Here is a 20,287-nt window from a genome sequence, read left to right as displayed (position 1 = left end):
CCGAGTGGTTCAAAATTGGGAAAGGAGTACGACAAGGCTGCATATTGTCACCCTGCTTATTTAACTTATATGCAGAGTACATCATGAGAAATGCCGGGTTGGATGAATCACAGGTCGGAATTAAGATTGCTGGGAGAATTATCAACAACCTACGATATGCAGACGATACCACCCTAATGGCAGAAAGTGAAGAGGATCTAAAGAGCCTCTTGTTGAGGGTGAAAGAGGAGAGTGCAAAAGCTGGTTTGAAACTCAACATTAAAAAAACGAAGATCATGGCATCTGGCCCCATCACTTCCTGGCACATAGAAGGGGAAGAAATGGAAGCAGTGACAGATTTTACTTTCTTGGGCTCCAAGATCACCGCAGACGGTGACTGTAGCCATGAAATTAAAAGACGCTTGCTCCTTGGGAGGAAAGCTATGGCAAACCTAGACAGCATAGTAAGAAGCAGAGACATCACCTTGCCAACAAAGGTCCGTCTAATCAAAGCTATGGTTTTCCCAGTAGTAATGTATGGCTGTGAGAGCTGGACTATAAAGAAGGCTGAGCGCCGAAGAATTGATGCTTTCGAACTGTGGTGCTGGAGAAGACTCTTACGAGTCCCCTGGACTGCAAGGAGGTCAAATCAGTCCATCCTAAAGGAAATCAACCCTGACTGCTCATTGGAAGGACAGAGACTGAAGCTGAAGCTCAAATATTTTGGCCACCTAATGCGAAGAGAAAACTCTCTGGAAAAGACCCTGATGCTGGGAAAGACTGAAGGCAAAAGGAGAAGGGGACGGCAGAGGATGAGATGGCTAGATAGCATCACCGATGCAATGAATATGAACCTGAGCACACTCCGGGAGAGTGCGCAGGACAGGAAGGCCTGGCGTGCTCTGGTCCATGGGGTCACGAAGAGTCGGACACGACTGAACGACTGAACAACAACAACAACAATAAGTCCTGCTGTCTCCAAGGAGGATAACTCCCTAGAAAGTGTGTTTAGTATTGCAGCCTAAATTCATGTGAGAGCCCTGGTGAGGCTACAGGGTTGTATCCAATATCAGTCCGACTTAATCCCCATTCATTTCAGTGGACCTACTCTAAGTAGGACTAACATTGAATACAACCCACAGCTTGGGAATCAAAAGCCAAATGCAGGATGAAATTACCAACCAAAGTGGTGCTGTGCTCATTTATGTCTTATTTATAGGCTTGTGACCTCTCAGCTTTGTTTAAGGAACAATTAGCCTTTGGCAGCTTACAGTAAACAGTATGAATACACACCACTGCAAATCCACTGTACAGAGCGAGGGTTGCCAGGTCTCAAAGTCTGACCGGAAGTTTCAGGGTTTTAGCCTCCTCCTCAAGATCTCCAAGGGAAGGATCAAAATTTCAGGGTGAAGTTACAGAACCAAGTGTATTGTTGGTGGAACCCTGATTCAGATGCTATACAGTTGTTGGTAATGTAACAAGTTTATTTAAAAGGACATACAGCTCCCTGAAAGGGCTCTTAATACATGCCTGCAGCAGGGTTTCTCCTAGTCCAAGGGTCTTGAACCTCTTTCTGCCCAAGGACCAAATTCCATTCCAGAGCAACTCTTGGGGGCTGCATTCCACTGGTAAGCAGGGCCAAAGGCAAGAGAAGCCAACATACCAAAAATAGCAGCATATGTTAGCGTCAAGCTCGTCCTGCCAGTAACTAAGCCTTAGGAGAGGCATTCCAACCTCTGAGAATGGGGGAAAACTGGACAAAAGCCAGGAAACTGCCCAATTACTGGTGATTGGGGAAAGGGATAGGGCCAGGGAAAGGGGGCATGGCTACCTGGGGAACCCCAGAAGGCCAGATTTGGCCCTCAGGTGGGCTGGATTGGGGGGCCCAGGCCAGAGGTTCTGCATCCTTGTCCTAGTCCAGAGGGAGGGGAAATTCTGGAGGCTGGGAACACTGCACATCTTATTCACTGAGCCTGAATACAACCCACAAGGGGACAGGGAATTTTCTGCTTGGCTGGAGAGTTTCTGTGCTTAACTCTGCCCCCATGTTCATCAGGCTCCAGGCGGAGCCACCAGATATAGCCAATCAGGATTCTCCCCTTGACCTATCAGGCACCATTCCTTAATTCCACCCTCCGAGCGTCAAGGGGCCTGGCAAGTCTAACCAGAGTTGGATTCCTCAGCAGTGATTAAGGATCCTTTTCAGATCTCATATTACATCTGACTCTCCTAATGACACTGAAAATACTGGAAAACCAACACAAACACATTTCCCTCTGACCTTAGAGTTCCCTCTGACCTTCCCCACCCTCAACCATGCATATAAATATACACTTGCAGCTCAGGACAACACGTTATGGATCTGATAATGTGGACTGCACCCCATAAAAAGCTTATGCCATAATACATTGGCTAGCCTTTAAAATGCCGCAAGACTCTTGTTTTTGTTGCAACACACTAATGTGGCTATTCCTGTGAAAACTGAAAATATGGCGATATGCTGTTAAATGTTCAGCGACACTGTGAAAACTAAGCAAAAATCTCACTCCCAGTTGAGTGAGAGAGCAGACCCTATTTTGTTTTACCATCTAGGTGGCTGGGCCTAGCCCAACACTCAGTATATAAATATAGTACTTCAGATCAATAAGTGTTCTCAAGACCTTACAGCAAGGTAGCATTTGGACATAAATGTCCAGGCTCAGTTTATTAAGCTATGCTATTTATGTAGCATTTATTTATAGGAGATGCATACTAACGTGCCTAATGTTCGAACGGAAAGGAAGTCTGTTCATGCTCCAAGGAAATCTACCATCGCTACACAGATTCTAGGTCTGAGTTTTGGTATTCACTGAAAATTTGAACATTATGCTATGGTTCAAATCTCAAACCTTGGTTTGAATCTTACTTGGTTTCAAACAAATACAAACCCACCAAGTTGTACATTGGGACTTAATCCACTGGGTTGGGGAAAGTAAAATTCAAGCTGACAAAGCACCAGCCAATTGGATCACACCCTCATCTATAACAACCTCACACACCTTAAAAACATCTATGAAATGGCTGAGAAAGGGCTTTGGCTTCATGTTAAGTGAGTTCCTAACTGTGTTATGTTGCATGTGCTATTTATTTATTGAATGGTATTTATAAAAAGGTAAAGGTAAAAGTGTCCCCAACCAGTCGTGTCCGACTCTAGGGTGTGGTGCTCATCCCCGTTTCTAAGCCGAAGAGCCAGCGCTGTCCGAAGACGCTTCCATGGTCATGTGGCCGGCATGACTGAACACCCAGGTGCACGGAACGCTGTTACCTTTCCCGCCGAGGCGGTACCTATTTATCTACTTGCAATTTCTTGCTTTCGAACTGCTAGGTTGGCAGGAGCTGGGACTGAAGACGGGAGCTCACTCCGTCACGCAGCACTCGGGTCTCGAACTGCTGACCTGCCGACCTTCCAGTCTGCAGTTCAGCGTCTTAACCACTAAGCCACCGTGGCCCTTCAAATGGTATTTATACACCACCCTATAACAAAAAGCTCTCAGGCCAGCTCGCACAATGAAAGAGGTTAAAAACAACAAATACAATAATGAAGATCTAAAAATATAAAATGCCTGGGGGAAGAGAAATGTATTTGCCTGGCACTGAAGAGATATCTTCAATGTGGGCACACAACAAGCCCCCTTGGGGAAGGCATCCCATAAACGAGGTGCCACAACTGAGAAAGCCGCCTCTCTTGTAGCCACTTGCCTAACTTCATTTGGCGAGGGCACCCAGAGGAGGGCCTCTGAACATGATCTAACCATCTGGACATGTACAGGTCAGATGGGAGGAGTCATTCCTTTAAATACTCTGGCCCCAAAAAGTTTATGGTCTTAAAGCTCAACATCAACACTTTGAATTGGGCCTGGAAACAGACTGGAAGCCAGTGCAACTGATGAAGTACAGCACCCCATGATCATTTTGGCCAGTCCCAGTTAGTAGCCTCTCATCTTTGGGGGGGAGTAACTGAAGTTTCTGAACCATTTCCAAAGGTAGCCCCTCTCTGAGTATTTATTTATTGCACCTGTACCCCAATCTTTTTCCAAAGTGCTCAAGATGACATAACCTCATTTTGCTTCCAAACTACCCTGTGAAGTAGGCTAGGCCATGAGTGTGACTTGTTCAGGGCCATCAAATGAATGTTATGGCTGAGCCAAGACTTGGAACTAGGTCTCCTCACTCTTAAGGCCAACACCATACTAGCTCCCTATTGTTTATCTGCTCTTTGAGCCATAAACGGTGTGCCTTCCCCTTCACAGAGGTGATCAGTTGCCCAGGAACAGCAGAATGTAAGGGAAGCCCACTCTGGTCCCATCTTTATCAGCCAGGAGACCAAGAACTATTGGAAGGCCGCATCTACTGCCTCCAAGAAAGAACATCATGGCAAGGTGGAGACCTGCCTGGCCCCATCCATTGGCCAAAGAAGGAGGTGCTACAGGGAGTAGGGATGCACGGATTGTGTAAAATCCGTTCCGTCTGCATTTCGCAGGTTGTCAGGCACCTTTCGTTCCATCGTCTGCTGATCAATGGAATTGGATTTTTTTGTTTCCAAATCTGCATGAATGAGAATGTGCGTGAATGCGAATATGTACAGATCTGTACATGTAAAAATCCCCACAAAATGTACAAATCCCCCCAAATGCTCATTTTCACTCTTTAGACTATGCGCATGTTTGGCCTTTTTTCCTGTATTTTTCTACAATGAAATTTGCACAAAATTCCTGAGGGTTAGAAAAATGATCCACAAGTCTGCAGAATATATCTGACAGGTGGAAAGCTGGTCTGCTGCAGGAACCCTGAGTTGGATTCATAAAAATCCAAATTCACTTGATTACATTGTGGATTTCTCTGAAATCCCTAGCAGGGAGTTTGCTTCCGCCCTCTCTGCCAGAAAGAACACTTGCCTCTAAGTCCAGTTGCTCTGGGACTGCAGGACCAAAGGGAAGCATGCTCTGGACCCATCCACCAGCCAGAGGACTCAGGGCTGCTGGGTTGCTCATGTATGTGTGAGGTGCTTTTTTGAGGGGTTGTATTATTACAATCTATAGTAAGCTGCCTTGAGAATCATTTGATTGAAAGGTGTGGTGTAAATAATTTGTCTAAAGGCACCATCCTATGCATTTTTAGACAGTAAAAGTCTTACAACTCCCAGCATGCCCCAGCCAGCCAAGCTCCTTTCCCACATACATGACAGTTCGCAACTCTTCAGTGTTGCTCTTTATTGCTGGTGTATATTGCTAATAGGATTCACTTGCTGTGTTCTCATGTGTTGTCAGGGAGCCTGATAATGTAATACAGCCTTTCACTTCCTCGGGCAAGTTCACTTCTGCCATTTCCAGCTTAAAAGCTGACAGCAGGGTTTCTAAGAGAGGTACGGAAAACGGCCAAACTGGAGGGTGAAAATACAGCATCAAGGAAAGGAGATCAAGACGAGTGACATTCCACCGTACTCTCTCCTTGCGCTTGATCACATTTCCCAGCAGAGTACAAGTCACAAGTCACTGTCTCTGTAAAAATGCCCTTAATATACCACCATCAAAGTCTTTTATCAAGTTATGTGAAATGGTGCCTCTGCAAAGTGCCTGCTGCCAACTTTTTGACAGTTCCAGCAACTTCAGCAGCAGCTAGCATGCTAAAATCAAACAGGTGAGGCATTGCCTAACATTTTATCTCCATGCCAAGAAAAGCTTTGGCTTCTCAACTTCTGCATGTTGGATTGCTGTTAAAGGCAGAGGAACAAGGGGCCTCTAAAGAGTCGTAAACATGAAAGTCACCTCCAACATCACAGCGGAGCCAGGACATATATATAAAATCAGACGTAGTGCCCTCTTTACACAAACGACAAAACAAACTCTCTCTCTCTCTCTCTCTCTCTCTTTTAATGCCATATAAAGGCAGATAGCATAAGCTTCTTCCCTCAACAGGGCAGCCAGATCAGCTCCCTTGAGCCTCCTTTCTCAATGTCGCTACACTCATTTCTGCTCCCCAGTGTTATCTCACCCTCTGTAGAGATTAGCAACTGGTTATCCCTGCACCAGATCTACTCTCTGCTCCCCCACAACTAACCCTAAGGAGAAAAGAGCAGAGCAGCATCTGTGGTTTGACAACTGGTTGTTGGGAAAGAAACTCCATTTCAAAGTGGCCTTTAAACAAATTAGTTACAGACCTGGGCGCTATTCTCTAGCCTCAGTTGAAAATCACAGATACAGAAAGGGGCAATTAACAGTGCAATCCTACGCAAGTTTGCTCAGACATAAGCCTCACTGAGCTCAATGGGACTTATTCCCAGGTAAGCGTGCATAAGATTGCAACCTAAAAGAGTCAAGGGAACCAGTTGGAGGATCTTCCATTATGAGAAATGGCTGAAGAATCTGGGGCTTAGTTTTAGGCAGGGAAAAACTCAGGGCAAGACATGATCGATGTTTTATAACATGTTAAATGGGCCTTGGAGAGCAGATACAATATTTTTCTGTATCTCACTCATCATACTGGAAATCAGGAGCACCTAATCAAGCTGGCAATAGCAGTAGGTTTAGAAGGAAATACTTTTTCACACAATTGTTACCCTGGGCATGCTTCAGAACAGGTGTTTAAGAAAAGAATACAACACTAACCACTGTCTGGGAGGGAGCAGTCAACAGGAAAACAGGAAGTACTTGTTAGAAGGCAGGAACTAAAGGCTTTCAATTTAGACTGCCTTATTATGTAATGCAGTGGTGTTTAACCTCTTTCAGACTGAGAGCCAAATTCGGTTTCAGAGAAGCTCTCAGGAGGTACATTCCAGTAGTGGATGGGGACAAAGGCAAAAGGGGCAGTGATACCAAAAATGCCAGCATATTTTAGCTTAAAGTTCTTACTGCCAGGCAGTAACTGAGTCTGAGGAGAGGCATTTCAACCTCTTAAACTGAGGAAAACACTGCACAAAAACCACCAGAAAACCACCAAACAATTGATGTTTGAGAGAAAGTGTGGGGCCAAGGGAAGGGGGCACGGCCAACTGGGAAACACTGGAGGGCCAGATATGGCCCCCAGGTGGGCCAGATTTGGGCCCCAGGCCTGAGGTTCTGTGTCCCTGATCTATTGAAGGGGTGCAGACAAAAGAATGGAAACCCACTGTTAAAATTGCCACTCTCTGCTTTCTCTTGTTGCAGTCATCTCAAGATGCAGGTTGTTTTATACAACGTAGAATTTTAAATCGCACCTCCCAGTCCTATGTTCCAGTAAAGTAGCTGCTGCTACAGAGCTTACACCAGCATAACTAGTTGGACGCCTGCGCTCATCTGGCAGCAGTGTCAAAAGTGTAATATAGCGGTCGAAAAAGAGGTAGCATAATGACAGCCACTCCCACAGAGCTCTTAGCAAGTACACTGTCACCCACCAATTGCAGTGTTGCTCAGAAACAATGCTCCCACGTCAACCATGCGTGGAAAGCACTAATCAACACACAGGGCCAGCAGAAATGCCAAGATGACATCACAGAACGCACTCATTTCCTCTCCCCTTATGCCCCATTCAAGCAGGCTGCCACAAGAACCCAGAGTTCCATTCCTGTCCCAGGTTTCCATAGCGCACTTGACAGGAGGCTTGCATGTAGACCCCACAGGCAACAGGCTTTCCAGGAGAAAAGGTTCAAGCCCCACTGGAGCATCAATGCTTCGGCAACATTTTGAAGCACAGTCTATGAAAAGGACACAGGGTCTAAGGACACAGGTTATCCTTCTTACTTAATGTTTAGACTTGGATGTTTGTAAAAAGCCTGCTCCTTGTGCAGAATGTTTTTTTCAAGAAAATTTCCCATCACCTGGTTCCTACTTGTCTTCTTGTATATACTCATCATGATTCTATAAACATAGGGGTAGAGTGATGTAGGCCATAATCTCAGCTTCTAATGAAACACATCAGATCTGCTTTCCCTCGCTGTGGCTTCTGTACTCCTGGAGCAGTGCCAGTGGCTACTTGATTAAGGGCGCAATCCTATGCAAATTTAGACAGAAAAAAGTCCTACCACTCCCAACATTCCCCTGTCAGCCATGAGGAGGGGGCATAGTCTGGGCCTCTCCATTGACTCCAATGGGAGCATTTTTATTTATGTAAAATGTTAGCATAGAATAAGGGCAAATATATAGTACAGACATAGGCCCATTTCACACATAACCACAATCCAGTTTTTTGTTTTAGCCCTGAGTTGTCACGAATGACCAAGCACACTAGTTCACACTGCTTAATCGCTCCTCCTGCCAGCAGGAGCATTTATAAAACCCAGGGACACTCTGTCCCTGGGTTGTTTAGCATGGGGTCTGAACCCAGAACTCTGGCTTGTCTTTCCCCCAACAAACCAGAGCTGGAACCCGAAATTAAACCCTGGGTTCAAGCTGCGGCCTGCTGGGAGTGTGGGGAGACAAAACAGTGTTCCCAGTTCTTACATCACACTAAACAACCATTTAGGGTATCCCTCAGTTGTTTAGACACTCCTGCAGGCAGGAAGAGCCAAATGGGAATGATTGAGCAGTGTGAACTAGCATGGGTTCATGAAACACAGGATTTAAACAAAAAACAGGCCTTTAACTGACTTAAGGCACAATCCTATGCATGTTTAGACAGAAAAAGGCCTACAATTCCCAGCATGCCCCAGCCAGCCATTGTAAGTCTTTTTCAATTTAAACATGCATAGAATTGCACCTTAGCACATTTCCTGTCTCTAGAACCTAGGGAACTGTATAGTCCTATTAAAATGGCTAGAAATCTCAAACAGAGAATTCTCTGCAAACCTACCAAACTACAATTCCATGACTATCCAACTGTATACATTTATAGTGTAGATGACTCTTGAAAGCAACTGTTAACAGTACTGTGTCCTTTGGGATGCGCACGTTTTGTTTTGTTTTCAAATAGATTAATCACTTTGGCTGAAATATTTCACAAGTTACACTGGTTAAATCCCATTAAAATCAATGAGGTTTAAGCAGCCTAACTGCAAACCGAGCAGCCTTTACAGTTTCACATTGTTACAAAGCCAAGCCACATACCAAATTGGATGGAGATGCTTTATTCACTGTAAATCAGTGGGATTTTTATGATTCAGACAGTCCATGAGACACTTCCACTGACTGGCTAATGAGCACATATGTTTCCCTTGGACTTAATACAAGTTCATGAAAACTGTTAAAAAGATTTCCCTTGATTTTCAGTGAGAAAGACAGACCTCTCTGTATATGATGCTAGGACCATAGACAGTGCAAATGCAGTCCCTATCTTCTAGAGCCTGTCTCTGATAAAATACTGCCCTGATTTTGGGTAGGTGTTAGGGGTGCCTTTTAAAAGAAATGTTAGTGATGATTAATAAAATTCCTTGGATCTTTATAAGTTAAATCTCTGCATCTTTACTGTGCACATGAATGTACATGCATGCACCTGGACACAAACCGCCAGTGTACTGTGCCTTTCCCGTAACTGTTTATCTTCCAGATAGTAAATGTTGCTGCAGGTGTTCTATGATAAGTACAACCAGACCCACGGTAGGAACAAACATTCTCTTAACATTACTAGCTTCCATCAATGTGTAAAGTGAGGATGGGGGCTAGGCAGTGGTCCTCAGTATGTGTCAGGAGCGCCCTGGCGGCCTCTTTCAGTCTACTCCAATAGCCAACTCAAGACACAGACAAAAGGATTCTTTTCAAGGCTTTAATCCTTTTACAACTTAATGACTCTTTCAGATGCTAATCACCAGCAACTAAGCAAGGAACAGCAGAGTAGCCTACCTTCCGAGTAGGCAGCGTTTGAAGGAGAATCACTTGAAGACCCTGAACTTATTGGCTAGGGAGAGATCCTCCCTCTTTCCATTGGGTCCTCGGGATGCGACCATTGCTTGCACGCCAAACGAGCGCTATGCCTCCTTTCCGTGCCCTCCAGCTGTCAGCGCTCCCAGCATCGGCGCCAAGCATCCAGCAAGCCCCCCTCCCGCGCTCTCTCGCTGCCAGGGTCACTATCTCAGGAATGCCGGCAGGAGGAATCTCTGCCAGCTGCTGTGCCTGTGAGGGATGAGCTGGCTCCTCTCCCATGGATTGCTGTTCCTCCTCAGAATCAGAACTGCTCTGGGGTTCTATCAGCTCAGTTTCCACCCTGACAGTATGAGAATAGGGCTATTAATGTACACATGTGTCCCTATCTTTCTCTGTGAAATTCTGGAGGGTATATATGCTATGTATCATGAATGCTACGCTCATGAAGCTTATGCATGATTTTTTTTTATACAAAAACTTCAAGTAAAAATGTTCTAAAGAAAACCTCTTTAATTATGGCCATCTGTAAAGACAGAAAGGCATCACTAAGCATACATGCCTGAGTGGTGTTTACAGGTCCATTAAAATCATGATTTAAAGGCTAAACAAACATGAAATTTGACAAGCATAGTAGAACGGTGCTTAATAAGTTAATGAATACAAAGATGAGCACAGGATGAAGTACCTTAAGTCTCCATTGATTTCAGTGGAGTTTCCCCATTCAAATCACAGGCCTTAACATTTCCTAAATGTGCTGGATTGTGTCCAAATTCTAAATGTCTTTGAATCTTCATCAAGAATTGGACACCACTATGGCTATGCATCCAGTTCTTCTGGGGCATTTCAAAGAAAGAATGTAGTCATTTTTTTAAGTACATTATTCTAAAAGAATTAAATTTGTGGAATTAAATTTGCAGATAGATAAATGCAGCTTCATCTTGTAACAGTGTGGATACCAAATACCAGAATCAGTTAAATCATCTTCAGGTAAAGGCATGTGCAGTCCAGTGCTATGCATCTTTATTTGAATGTACAACAGAGCTACATAGAATTGCAACATTAAGTAGTCACATTTTTAAAAGGATGCTTAAATACTTGCACAGACAGAAGTAAAAAGTATTTCCCACAATCACATTAGGAAGCTTTGCACTTCACAGGATCAGAGCATTATTTCCAGGAGAAAGTATTTGTTTGGGGGCAAATCAGTACTTCTGTTCTTTAAAATACATCCCACCTTTGGGACATTACTAAAAGATAGCAGGAAATGTAAATGCTTAGCACCATTCCTAATAAAACCATAAACATGACGAATGTTAATTGGCTTCATTTTTATGACACAGTGATTTTCAGTCAATTGATTTAAGGCTCCCTGGAATGGCTTGGGACAAGGGTTGTAATAAATAACTGATCACAATTCAGGTTGCATCCAGACTAGTTTTCTCCCTGCCAATTTTAGTGCTAAAATGTAGTGGCAGAGAAACGTACGTCCAGGAAGCAGTACTAATCACTGCCCAAGCCAAGAGCATGTGTGAAAACTGTTCACAGACTATACAATTCAGGGTTGTGTTCAATGCCAGTCCTACTTAGAGTAGACCCATTGAAATAAATGAGACTTAAGTTAGACTAATATTGGATACAGTCCTATGGCTGCAAAAGAGGGGGGGTTATTCTTTTTAATGTTCCCCAATTCAAAAATACTTGCACATAGAAAATTAGCACGTCAGGGGAAACACGACTTTAGAAATCTACTCCCAGACATCTAGTTTTCTATGTGCAGGAAGTGTTTTATACATAAGGAAGCAGCCATTCAATAATGCAATTCCCCACCTGCAGTCTCAAGTGATACAGGCCAGGAACAGTTTTGACACCCCATTTGCTGTTTGTCTAAACTATCCTCAGGGCATGCCATTTGCATCAAAACTGCTAGTCTATTTAGACATACACTAGATGTAGACAAAAATGTGACATAAAACTTGCAAATCAATGCCAGGCTGGTTTGCAGCACAGAAATCTGAAGTGCAGACAAGCCCTGAGGCTTGAAAGCTACCATTATCAATAAAAAGGTAAAGGTGTCCCCAACCAGTCGTTTCCGACTCTAGGGTGTGGTGCTCATCTCCATTTCTAAGCCGAAGAGCCAGCGCTGTCCGAAGACGCTTCCGTGGTCATGTGGCCGGCATGACTGAACACCCAGGTGCACGGAACGCTGTTACCTTTCCCGCCGAGGCGGTACCTATTTATCTACTTGCAATTTCTTGCTTTCGAACTGCTAGGTTGGCAGAAGCTGGGACTGAAGACGGGAGCTCACTCCGTCACGCAGCACTCGGGTCTCGAACTGCTGACCTGCCGACCTTCCAGTCTGCAGTTCAGCGTCTTAACCACTAAGCACATTACAGCTATACAGTCCATTTTCCCTTGGACCAGTTTATGGCATTCACTGTTTATATATATATATATATATATAATCTGTGTGTGTGCGCGCGTGTGTGTGTGAAGTATATCAAAAAGTTCAGAGTAGCACATATGTCAACAGTGGCATAATGACAGACCCATAATCTTTCACTATTTTATCTTCGTGAACTAGGTTTTTGCCATGGTAACTGTTATTATTACATCATAAAGGCATGACTGGTTGATTGTGTAAAAAGGTTATCATAAAGCTGCTATTGCAGAGAGCGGGGTTGTTGTTGGTTTAATCTCATGAAAGCAGAAACCTTCAACAGGAGCTAATCTTATGCAAGAAGGCACCTGAAAACTGCGGAGTGGTAGGCGGCAGTATTGCAACCGAAACTCTCCCCACAACCTGAGTTCGATCCCAGCAGAAGCTGGGTCCCAGGTAGCCAGCTCAGGTGGACTCAGCCTTCCATCCTTCCGAGGTCGGTAAAATGAGCACCCAGCTTGCTGGGGGAAAGGTAGTCACGACTGGGGTAGGCAATGGCAAACCGCCCCGCTACAGTCTGCCATGAAAACGCCAGCGCAAGCGGCGTCCCTCTAGGCGTCAGCAATGACTCGGTGCTTGCACAGGAGGAACCTTTCCTTATGCAAGAAGCCGCCTGAAAACTGCCACCTCAACTGACTTGTCTAAATTCTTTCTTTTCGTATCCATGTGGGGAGGCGCCAGATCATATTTAAGAGGCTAATTTGGGGGAGGGGCAAGGAGAAACTTTAAAAGAAAACAATGCATCTCCCATCAGGACAACGTGCTTCAGATGTCTGCATGATCTCAGTTGTAATTCACACAAGCGAGTATACCCTGGCTATTTGGGCAAAGAAAATCTGTGCAGCAAGTTAGATGTGTGACAGTTAAAATTAACACAGGGAGGGCAGAATCCTCTTCTTTTTTAGGCCTCACTTCAAAAGCTATAAACATTAATAATGAGGCCAAATTCCCTCCCACACATCTTTTGTGAATTCAAAGGGTTTCACATGACATGCAAAGTATCTCAGAGCCTCTCCTGGGTTATTTTTGCACACACATGAACATTGTTAATGTGGGATTTAAACACTGGAGAGATCAAGTGCATATTCTAGCGAATGTGGGCATGACATTCAAATTATGGGTGAAGGGGAACCCAACACTTGATCGCATCATCACTTTTGACAATGGCCTTTGGTTATATTTTATTTTAGAGCTTCTCCTTCAGCACCTATGTGCCTAGCACATGGATGGCACTAAATAAGAGTTCAAAGACCAGTACTGCAGCAGAGGGAAAATAAGCAATTATACCATCTCATGTGTGTTTAATAAAAAATAGCCAGTGCACTAACTTGCAGTAAGCATGATTAGGGTTGGGTTGCAAGGGCACAATCTAGCCAAACATATGCACATTTCAGCCCCATTGATCTCCAGGGCAAACTCAAGCACATTTCCCCTCCTTTCCAGTGGGTCTTAACAGCGCCTAGGCATGTCTACTCAGAAGTAAGTCATGCTGGGTTTAACGGGGACATCTTTCCAGGCAAGTTTTTATAGGACTGCAGCCTAGCACTGTTTATCTTTTGCCCGATTGTGCCCTAACTTTCAACAGGACCAGGGTGCAGTTGCAGACGGAACAGATGTCTGCACTGCAGCAGCGGTCTGGTGGCTGTGGATGGTGGGAGTTGTAGTCCAGCACATCTGGAGGGGTTTAATCACTTCCTTTCTCTCCCTGGCGTGCAACAACCGAAGTTACTAGAGCTGCGGCGGCTGCCTAAGCCAACCACATTCCTCTCCAGCTGTTGTTTCCTGTGTGTTATAACTTTATGTCCTCTTTCTCGCTTCCCCTTCAAAGTCAAAGAAGGTTGACACTGATAGGTCTCCAGAAATCGAAAGCATGCAAGGGCTAAAACAGCGCGCGAGGCATTTCTTCTAGAGCCATACAAGAAGAACCGTATTAATTAAAGGCACCCACGGATTTCTTCCCCTACCCGGGCAGAATCGCCCGGTTCACACGATCCTTACCCCAAGGTGCTGATGAAGCCATTGACCGAGCCCTCGGCGTAGAGGGAGACGATGTCCCCGATGTACAGAAAGCTGGACATTTTGTCAGACATCTTGACTCATTTTCGACAACTTTCCCTTTTTGTTTACCCCCCAAAACCAAAGATCCTTTGAGATAATCCCCATAAAAAGGGTTCAAAACCAACGTCAGACAACCAGCGGTCAGTCAACTTGCAAGGAGATGACTGCCGCGAAGAGCGCCGGCTGGTGGCGATCGGGGCCTCCACGGAGATGTCGCAACTCGGGGTCCCGCGCACGACAGACCCCGCGCCCCTGCGCTTGCCTCTGGGCGGCCACTCCGCACCGCACACGGCTCTCGTTCGCGCCGCGTCTTTCTCCTAAGCCGCAGGAAATGCGGTTCGTGCTGCCGCCTCACTGCGCCGTCCCGTCTCTTCTCCTCTTCATTTCCCTCTCCTTTCCCCCCTTCTTTAAACTTGGCTTCTTTTAAAATCCGCGTTGACTGCCTTGCTCTGCCCCGCCTCTCCTCTATTTCATTTCTTCTTTTTCGCGTGTTCTTCCCTTCTCGGCTCCCTTTTAACTTCCTCGCTTCCCTCCAGCCCCTTCCCTGCTCCCGCGGTCTGATTTCCCCTGGTTTTTCTGCCTGAACTGAAACTCTTGCAAAAAGCTTCTCCCCAGCGAGGGAGGACGGGCTCCCAGCGCCGTCCCAGCCAATCGCACCGGTCGAGAGGGCAGCCGGGCGGGGCGAGGTGAGAGAGAGAGAGAGAGAGAGAGAGGCGGAGAAGTGCGGGAGTGCAGTGCCCCGGGGTGTGTTCGCTGCGAAGCAATCTTGGCCTAAAGCTGCCTGGACAGACCTGGGAGATGATTCATGCAGCCCTCCCTCTCGCCACTGAGCACTAGCCTCTTTTGCAGAGCCGGAGTGCCCTCTTTTTCTGCTGACACGCAGTCCAGATGCGCGCATGCGGAATCTGGCAGAGGGGCAGCGGCGTTACTCCATTGCCGCAAAAGCGACAGCCTTGCTGCACGAAGCTTTCGCAGCCACTGTCCCCTTTATCAGTTGCATGAAGTGCTAAGGTCACATCTGAGGTTAATGCTTCAAGCATCTGATGAAGCAGGGAGTGTCCACGAAAGCTTTTGTCAAAATACATTTGTTAGTCTTTAAGGTGCCACAGGGCTGTTGTTACTGACACAAAAGGAGACTTAAGGAACTTCCAGATGAGACTTGTATGCCTCATTCATAGGGATGTCAGAGAATTCCGCCATGGATCTCAGTGAGGCCAAATGCCAGTGCATTCGGCCCCCCGAAATCCGTGGTGGAACGAAGCCCCCCCGCCCCCCCCCCGCGAAAGGCACGCGAAACGGAGCACTTACCTGGTGCCGTTCGTGCTACATTGCGAATGGTGGTTGCGTTTGCAGCCGCCATTCGCTTCCCCATTTTTGCCGTGATAGGCTACGTAAATACGTAGCCTATCACGGCTAACGCAGGGACGCCATTTGCATCCCTGTGGAGGCCGTGATAAGCTACGTAAATATTTACATAGCCTATCACAGCAAAAAAAGGGAATGCAAATGGCGGCCACCATAGCCGCCACCATTTGTGCCCCTGGTTTTTTTTTTGCCATGATAGGCTACGTAAATGGCCATGGAAGCTCACTGGGTGACTTTGGGCCAGTCACAGACTCTCAGCCCAACCTACCTCACAGGGTTGTTGTTGTGAGGATACAACGGTGAGGAGGAGGATAATGTAAGCCGCCTTGAGTTCCTTGCGAGAGGGAGAAAGGCGGGGTATAAATGCAATAAAATAAATAAATAAATAAATAAATATTTATGTAGCCTATCATGGCAAAAGAACAGGAACGCAAATGGTGGCTGCCGTAGCCGCTGCCATTTGCGTCCGCAGGCTCCGCACGCCTGCGAATGCACCCGGCCAGCGGCCAGGTTAGGATTTCGGGGGGAGGTGCGGAGCGCTTCCCCCCCACTACAAATCACCTCCTTCGAAAAGGTAAGTGACTTTCGCACATCCCTACTCATTCATGAAATTGTACAGGGATTCAGGTGACGACATCTTCCATTCAAGACATTTTATGGGGGTTCAGGCACCGGCGTCTTCCATTCTTGGAATTTTACAGGGATTCAGGCGATGTCTTCCACTTGTAACCCGCCCCGAGTTTTCCCACAGCTTCTTCAATATTTTTTCTTTCCATGGAACATCTGCAAAGAAAGAAAATACAGGATAGCCGTGCAGTGCCTTCTGTTTGTTAGCCCCAGGAACCCGCTCCATCTGGAAGCACCCTGCTATAGTGACATACTGCAGAGGGGTAGCAAAAATGATTCCTGTAAAAGCAACCAAGAGTCCTGGGGCACATTAAAAGACTATGGGTGCTTCCAGGCCGAGGGCCCTTGGCACTGCCAGTCAGAAGGCATTGGGCAACTGCTCGGTCATTTTCTCCTTAACAGATTTTTGTGTGTGTTAAGGCAGAAAACCAAAGAGGTGGTAAGAAAACATGGGAGAGTCATGAGTGGAAGACAGCCTCACCTGGACCCCTGTAAACGTCTGTGAGGGAGGCAGGGTGATGACGGCACAATAAATGCCTCGCCTGGAGGCATCTTCAGAAGGCACTGTGCAGCTGTTCCACCTTTTCTTTCCTAATGGATTCTTCACTGTAAAAAAAAAAAAAGTTGGAAGAAGTGATGAGAAAACATGGGAAGTGGAAGATATCATCATGCTGACCTCCCATAAAATTCTGTGAATAAGGCAGTGATGGCACGAAGCACCCTGACACATTTTTGCAGCATGAACTTTCCTGAACTAGAGCCCACTTTGTCAGATATTAGGCTTTACCGTTCCACTAGGCTCTTTGAAATTATCCTTGTGAAACAGCAAACAAATGAGAAATATATAAAAACTGTAAACATATAAAAAGACAACTACAGTAAAAATTACAAAATAAGTATCGTCATCATCAGCCCTGCCCTTTCTCCAAGAAACTCAAGCAGTGGATGGTCCTCCACTCTATCCTACCCCATTTTATCTTCACAGCAACCCTTTAAGGCAGGTTAGGCTAAGAGATGGGTTGTGTGTTTTTTTTAACCAAGGCTTCTGTTTCCAGATTCTTTGTCGGATTGAGATCAGCTCCTTTACACATGTTTCTTTCTGGGGGTTTTCGTTCTCTGCCTTTCTATATGTTCCATTACACAGCCACTAGACAGGCTATGGTATAGCAGAATTGTGCAAATACACCAAGGTTTTATGCCGCCATTCACAGAAATACCAGTTCTAATGACTTTCCTCATTAGAAACCCACCCACCCCCGCTATAACGGTTGCAAGCAATGGGAGAGGCCAGGAGGAGGATGACATCATGTAAAGCACCCACAAACTACAGTGAGTGAGGAACCACGTACACACAAGAAATGCCTCAAGTAGAAAGGCTCATAGTGACTGAGCTCCAGGATTGAAGGGAAATTTGAACCTGGTTGTCCCCAGTCCTAGTCCAACATGCTAGACCACCTTTCCCCAACCTGCTGGACTACAACTCCCATCATTCCTAACCAGCAGATTGAGAAGGCTACACTACACCAAACTGGAAAAATAGAAACAGGCTGTACTGCAACGTGGGGGCCTGCAATTAGCATGATTTGTGCAAAGTAGTTCAAATATATTTTCCCAAACCCACTGGTTATGTCAGGTTACCTCATGCTCTCTCATTCAATTCCAATATTCCAGATCAAAGATCCACAGGGTGCGTAGTCTCCTTCTCCTTCACGTTGTTGTTGTTCAGTCGTTAAGTCGTGTCCGACTCTTTGTGACCCCATGGACCATAGCACGCCAGGCCTTCCTGTCCTCCGCTCTCTCCCGGAGTGTGCTCAAGTTCATATCCATTGCATCGGTGATGCAATGGATATGAACCCTCCAGTTTGGCTGTTTGCCGTACCTCTCTTAGAAACCCTGCTGTCAGCTTTTAAGCTGGAAATGGCAGAAGTGAACTTGCCTGAGGAAGTGAAAGGCTGTATTACATTATCAGGCTCCCTGACAACACATGAGAACACAGCAAGTGAATCCTATTAGCAATATACACCAGCAATAAAGAGCAACACTGAAGAGTTGCGAACTGTCTTGCATGTGGGAAAGGAGCTTGGCTGGCTGGGGCATGCTGGGAGTTGTAAGACTTTTACTGTCTAAAAATGCATAGGATGGTGCCTTTAGACAAATTATTTACACCACACCTTTCAATCAAATGATTCTCAAGGCAGCTTACTATAGATTGTAATAATTTTGTTGTTCAGTCGTTCAGTCGTGTCCGACTCTTTGTGACCCCATGGACCATGGCACGGGCCAGGCCTTCCTGTCCTGCGCTCTCTCCCGGAGCGTGCTCAAGTCCATATTCATTGCATCAGTGATGCCATCTAGCCATCTCATCCTCTGCCGTCCCCTTCTCCTTTTGCCTTCAGTCTTTCCCAGCATCAGGGTCTTTTCCAGTGACTTTTCTCTTCCCATTAGGTGGCCAAAATATTTCAGCTTCAGTCTCTGTCCTTCCAATGAGCAGTCAGGGTTGATTTCCTTTAGGATGGACTGATTTGACCTCCTTGCAGTCCAGGGGACTCGTAAGAGTCTTCTCCAGCACCACAGTTCGAAAGCATCAATTCTTCAGCGCTCAGCCTCCCTTATAGTCCAGCTCTTCTTCACATACAGTTGTTTAAAGTTTCAGGAGGAGGTGGGGATTACATCATGCCTTTGTTTTTTCAAACATTTAAACTGAATTATTCCTCTCTTGGTATTGTCAGATGGCTCCCCAGCCACTTTTTCCCCATCTGGCTTGCATTGTTTACAAACGATTTACTTCAGTGTTTGAATGTAAAGACCACACAGTACTCCCTCAGGAAAGATTTCACCAATAAAACAGATCCCTTTGGGTCCTTCAGGTTAAATACCAAGGGATTATCTGTTGTCTAAACATGTAGAATAACTCATTATATACTAAAATAAATAGATAGATAGATAGATAGATAGATAGATAGATAGATAGATAGAGCGAGCTATTGGGTATCTCAGGTTGAAACCTTGAGCCATATATCAGAGAAGCTGCAGATTAATATTGCATAACTCATTGCTGAGTTACAAAAATATCTACATCTGTATTGGTTTTCTCATGTATAATAGTAGAAGTTTCTCAGTAAGGTTATTTTTTATATATATAAACATATATTCTATTAGGCAATGATTCCTGATGTGGATTTTCTATCAGAAGAAAGAAAAAAAAGCAGGACAAGCCCTCACAATTTCAGCTGTTATTATTATTTAATTTTTAATAATTACCTTGTGTTCTACTGGTATACATGACCTAGCAGTCGCATGAACACTTTTATGCTTGCACGTCAAAGCCATAAGAACTAGTTTGGTTAAACCAGAGTACAATGAAACACCTGAATGGAGAAAGAATTCAGAACAACATACTTTTGATGGGTGTCTAAGTCCTGCAGTAAACAAGTATTAAAATGCTGTTATACTTTGTCCTTCTATTCCTTGCAGTGTTTATCACTGAAATTGGGGAGGAAGGGCTAATATCAGCCAGGTATTTATTTATTTATTGCATTTATACCCCGCCTTTCTTCCTCTCGCAAGGAACCCAAGGCGGCTTACATTATCCTCCTCCTCTCCTTTTTATCCTCACAACATGAAGCACATGGTCTTCGATGTCTATATACTAATGCCCAGAGTATGGGAAACAAACAGAACGAACTTGAACTCTTAATACAGGAGGGAAATTATGACTTGATAGGTATAACTGAGACTTGGTGGGATGACTCTCATGACTGGAATACAGCAGTTGAAGGATATAACTTGTTCAAAAAGAACAGGAGGAACAGAAAGGGAGGCGGGGTTGCACTGTATGTGAAAATTACATATCTCTGCACAGAAATACAGGAGGAGGAGCTTGGTAGCCCCATCGAGAGCATCTGGGTTGAAATAAATGGAGCAAAGAATAAAAGGAACCTGGTGGTCGGAGTCTACTACCGGCCACCCAATCAAGGAGAAGACAAGGATGAAACTTTTGAAAAGCAAATAG

The 20,287-nt window shown here is 45.3% G+C and overlaps 1 protein-coding gene across 8 annotated transcripts in view; it reads right to left on the bottom strand.

Moving 5' to 3' along the window:
- Positions 1-14,870, bottom strand: part of ITPR2 (inositol 1,4,5-trisphosphate receptor type 2) — a 351,496-nt gene extending 336,626 nt beyond the window's left edge. For 5 of the 8 annotated variants that reach the window (XM_084811529.1, XM_084811530.1, XM_084811534.1 and 2 more), the window contains exon 1: positions 14,224-14,865. In XM_084811529.1, the coding sequence (XP_084667655.1) occupies positions 14,224-14,315 (92 nt within the window). In that variant the 5' untranslated portion in view covers positions 14,316-14,865. Of the gene's footprint in view, positions 1-14,223 lie in introns of all 8 variants that reach the window. The other 3 variants (XM_084811532.1, XM_084811531.1, XM_084811533.1) reach the window with 1 other exon arrangement.
- Positions 14,871-20,287: the final 5,417 nt, after the last annotated feature.

The sequence above is a fragment of the Heloderma suspectum genome, chromosome 7 (genome assembly GCF_057233095.1).
Source record: "Heloderma suspectum isolate Gila_16-S chromosome 7, 16-S_ref, whole genome shotgun sequence".
NCBI classification, from domain to species: Eukaryota; Metazoa; Chordata; class Lepidosauria; order Squamata; family Helodermatidae; genus Heloderma; species Heloderma suspectum.
This window is presented reverse-complemented; position numbering and strand designations above follow the sequence as displayed.